The 4,104-nt window shown below is 36.5% G+C and overlaps 1 protein-coding gene across 1 annotated transcript in view; it reads left to right on the forward strand.

Annotated features, from left to right (window-relative positions):
• Positions 1-4,104, forward strand: part of LOC108970884 (protein TIS11) — a gene marked incomplete in the record, with an annotated part of 24,501 nt that overhangs the window by 19,683 nt on the left and 714 nt on the right. Inside the window, 2 exon segments of the mRNA XM_018936575.1 lie at positions 1,459-1,781; positions 3,201-4,104. Coding sequence (XP_018792120.1) covers positions 1,459-1,781; positions 3,201-4,008 — 1,131 coding nt within the window.

A 4,104-nucleotide genomic window follows, 5' to 3' on the forward strand; every position in this document is an offset into this window, starting at 1 on the left:
AGGAATTTTTGTGAAAAAAGAGGAGTTTCAGCGAATTGTCCAATCATCACAAGGTAAACAAATGAGGTTTAAACGAGTGTAAAATGTAATTTTTAAAATAAAGATTTTTTAGGTAAAAGACTTGCTAAAAGTGTAAAATGTGGATTTATTTAAAAGTTTATAGTGTAATTTGATTAATTTGAAGTGAAAAATTTGAATAAAGTGTGTTTAATGTGGTGAAATAGCTTCTTGAAATGTCCGAATTTTGCGAATTTTTTAAATTTAAGGTCGAATATCTCGTAAGCTAAGTGTTTGCGGTACGTATAACCCTTTTTTAATTAGGAGGACTTCCTCTTTCCAACGGTACCTTCAAATCGCGTCGCCAAAGAAATCGGAATTGTGCCCTACATCGCAACGTTGAAATCGACTACAAAACGTTCGGGATGGGATGGGATAGATACCGAGAATTTAAGAGGAAGCGAGACGCATTTGTAGACAAAAACAAAGAAGCCGAAATGCGTGAGTGCGAAGAGTTTGACAAGGTGGCCGACAGGGCTAATACTCGAAAAGATGCGGCGACTAACAAAAGGTTTCAAGCCAGGAGCATACTCTTGCAGGACCCCAAAGGTGATCTAGTAACCGATGCCCAGAGCATACTAAAATTATGGATGGAACACTTCTCCAGCCTGCTGAATGACAGTGAAAGCATAATAGCGGGAGATGGCTAATCCGAATCCCAAATCGATGACGATGGAGCAAATTCCTACAATTTACGCAAACTACCTTGGACTAAATCTCCTCAAAATTGCATATAAAATTATGCCAAACATACCAGATATTTACCATGCGCTAAATCTCGGTAAAGAACCGTGAAAACAGAATCTTCATTGATTTCAAAGCTGCTTTTGACAGCACGAAAAGGAGGAACCGCGATGTCTGAATTTGGTATCCCCGCAAAACTAATACGGCTGTGTAAACTTACGTTGAGCAATACCAAAATGTCCATCAGGATAGATAAGGACCTCTCCGAGCCGTTCGATACCAAACGAGGTTTCAAACAATTCGACTCGCAATCGACCGACCGATAACACCCATCTACGAACTTGTCTTCTGTTTTTTGTTTTTTTTTTAACCATAGAACACGTGTACCAAGTTTCATTCATCTCAATTACATTTTACATTTGCAGGTAAAGTTACAGCTTGCACAGACAGATGAACGGACTGACAGACAGACATGGGAATTTCAACTTGTCTCGTTACCTATAACCCTATATCTATCTCGATTCGTTTTAGATGATACAATCTACCGTTAGGTGAACAAAACTAATATACTGTGTAGCAAAATGTTGCAGCAGTATAAAAACCAAAAATAACAGAATATGTATTAGCTTTCTATAATAATTTTGATAATATTATTCATTAGCTTCATATGATTATAATTTGTTATACACGTTTTTTAATGTGTTATATGTTTTTCAGAACCAGTCAAATGATCAACAGCAACATATTCGTTCAAGTCGCACAGTAAGCAACAATGGTGATATAATTACTTCCGAAATGGACAATTCTGTCAAAGCAGTCGACCAGAAAGTAAAGCTGGACATCAAGAAAGATTCTGATCAATGCCGTCCCCACACTGCGTTGACCAGAACCATTTCGCAACCTCAACCTCAGGCACAACATGAGGCAAATGTTGAGTCCTATGTAACAACTATATTAGAAAACTTCGGAAACTTGAACTTACATCGTAAACTGGAGAGAACACAATCTGAACCCTTACCACAGCAAGTTAATACTTCTAGGTAATAATAAAAATTAAATTTTGAATAATTAACATAACGTTGAAATTCGATGCAAGAGAGTCACGAATTTCATAAAAAAAAAGGTGAAACAGTTTACTCTGAGGATACAAGGGTCTTCATTAAAGCATTAAGTCGTGGATTAGATCAATTGAAAAGTCCTCGAGTTGACACATACAAGTAGATGGCGCTAGAATTAAATCAATTTGATTTTTAGTTAGTCCCAACTTTTAAAATGGTGTACAAATTAGACAGCTGTTGGGAACATTAAATTATATTATTTTAAGTGAAGCAACTTTTGCTACTTTCGAAAAAAAGTTAAAAAAGAATATTGCGTCTTCATAAAAAATTGCTTTTAGAAGGGAATAACTGCAGTTGAAACTAAAACTTGGCTTTTGCATTTCACTCCAAAGTCCAATCGACAGTCATCCGAGTGAACTGCTTACGATGAACGCACTCTAAAGCGTGGAAAACGCGACAGTCGGCTGCGTATGGAAATAAATATAAAAAGGAGGGACCATCAACAGCGACTATTACATAGCCGAAAAACGACCGCATTTGAAGAAAAAGAAATTCATGTTTAACCAAGACAATGCACTGGGCCACAAGTCAGTGAAAACGACGGCAAAAATCCAATTGCTTCCCATCCACCGTATTCTCAAGACCTAGCCCTCAGCGACTATTTCCTGTTCAAAAATCTCAAAATGAATGCTCGCTGGGAAGAAATTGAATGAAGAGGTGATCGCGAAACTGAGTCCTATTTCGAAGCAAAGGACAAACCGTACTACAAAAATGGTATTGAAATGTTGGTGGGACACTATGATCAGCATATCACGTTTGAAGGCTATATTAAAAAAAAAAAACGAATTTTTCCCAAAAAAATGTGTTTTTCTATAACTGGGGACTTTTCAATTGACCTGTTATACTTATTAATTTAAAGTGCCGGTATAATTGAGAACGGATAAAGAAAGCAGGCAGTGTGGACATTTGTTGTTTTTAGTAATTTATAAAGACGATTTTTTAAGGCATGTGTGGTGGCATTAATTTCAAGTTAGAGCCAAGTTTTTAGCTTTATTATAAAATTATAAATATGTATATTATAAAAATTAGAGCGGGCATTAAAATGTTCTAAAAATGATTTTGGGCAGGGCAATGCCGCGCAGCGACTTGCTCGAATTAATTCCAACAGAGAGGTCCGGAGTAAGTCTAGGCATTATGAAATGGCAAACGAAACTGAGTATAAATTAAGTAACAGCACTCAGAAAGATCAGCTCCCATAAAAGTAGTGCCTCATTAAAAACCACATGTCTAAAAACACATACATTCTGAAAACAACGTTCTTTGTATTTTACTGTAGTTATTTATACCAATTTTATAAATTTGAAATGTTTATATTAAATATATTGTTTTCTTTGTTTTAAGATATAAAACCGAACTTTGTCGTCCATTCGAAGAAGCCGGTGAATGCAAGTATGGAGAAAAGTGCCAGTTTGCTCATGGATATCATGAGCTACGAAACTTACAAAGACACCCAAAGTACAAAACCGAATATTGTCGCACATTCCACAGCGTTGGATTTTGTCCATATGGCCCAAGATGTCATTTTGTACATAACGCGGATGAAGCTAGAGCTTTACAACAAATGCAGCAGCAACAACAGCAACAACAACAGCAGCAAACCAAGTTGCAAAATCATTCCAGTTTTCATAACTGCATCACAACTTATCCATTGCAGCCTAAACCAGGAAACAGCGCAGCTAATCTCAATCATTCACTACCTTTGAGTCCTCCCCTGAGCATGTCAACAGGCTCAGATCGAGAGTCTCCCACAGGGTCATTATCCTTAAGTCCTACCAGTTCTATGACTAATTTTACATTTGGTGATCAAGTTAGCCCGGTAAATTCGGTTTTCCAGAACACATTTCCTTACGTAAACACACCACCCGAAAGCCCAAATGCACCAATTTCCCCAGTGAATACACCACCACCTAATATAATGTTAGGTTCAATACAAAATCAGACTTCGTTGTACATAAAGCCTGTTACAATTCAAGGCAAGCAGGTCCTACAAAAGAGTTCGAGCTCTCCAATCGCTATAATAAGGAATGTTAATAAAATTCCGGCCAAAGTTAATTCTGTTTCATCACTTAACAGTGGTGAAGATGCGCGTCTGCCAGTTTTTAACAGATTGAGCTCAGCTGTTGAAAAGTTTCCTAACAAAGCTTTATAATCTGACGAAATCTCAATTTGAATATAATTAAAATTTCTAGTTTTTTTTGTTGTTTTACATTTTAAATTATACATATATATACAACCTAAATTATTA

Source organism: Bactrocera latifrons, unplaced genomic scaffold (assembly GCF_001853355.1).
Source record: "Bactrocera latifrons isolate USDA-ARS-PBARC rearing strain unplaced genomic scaffold, ASM185335v1 scaffold_312, whole genome shotgun sequence".
Lineage (NCBI taxonomy): Eukaryota > Metazoa > Arthropoda > Insecta > Diptera > Tephritidae > Bactrocera > Bactrocera latifrons.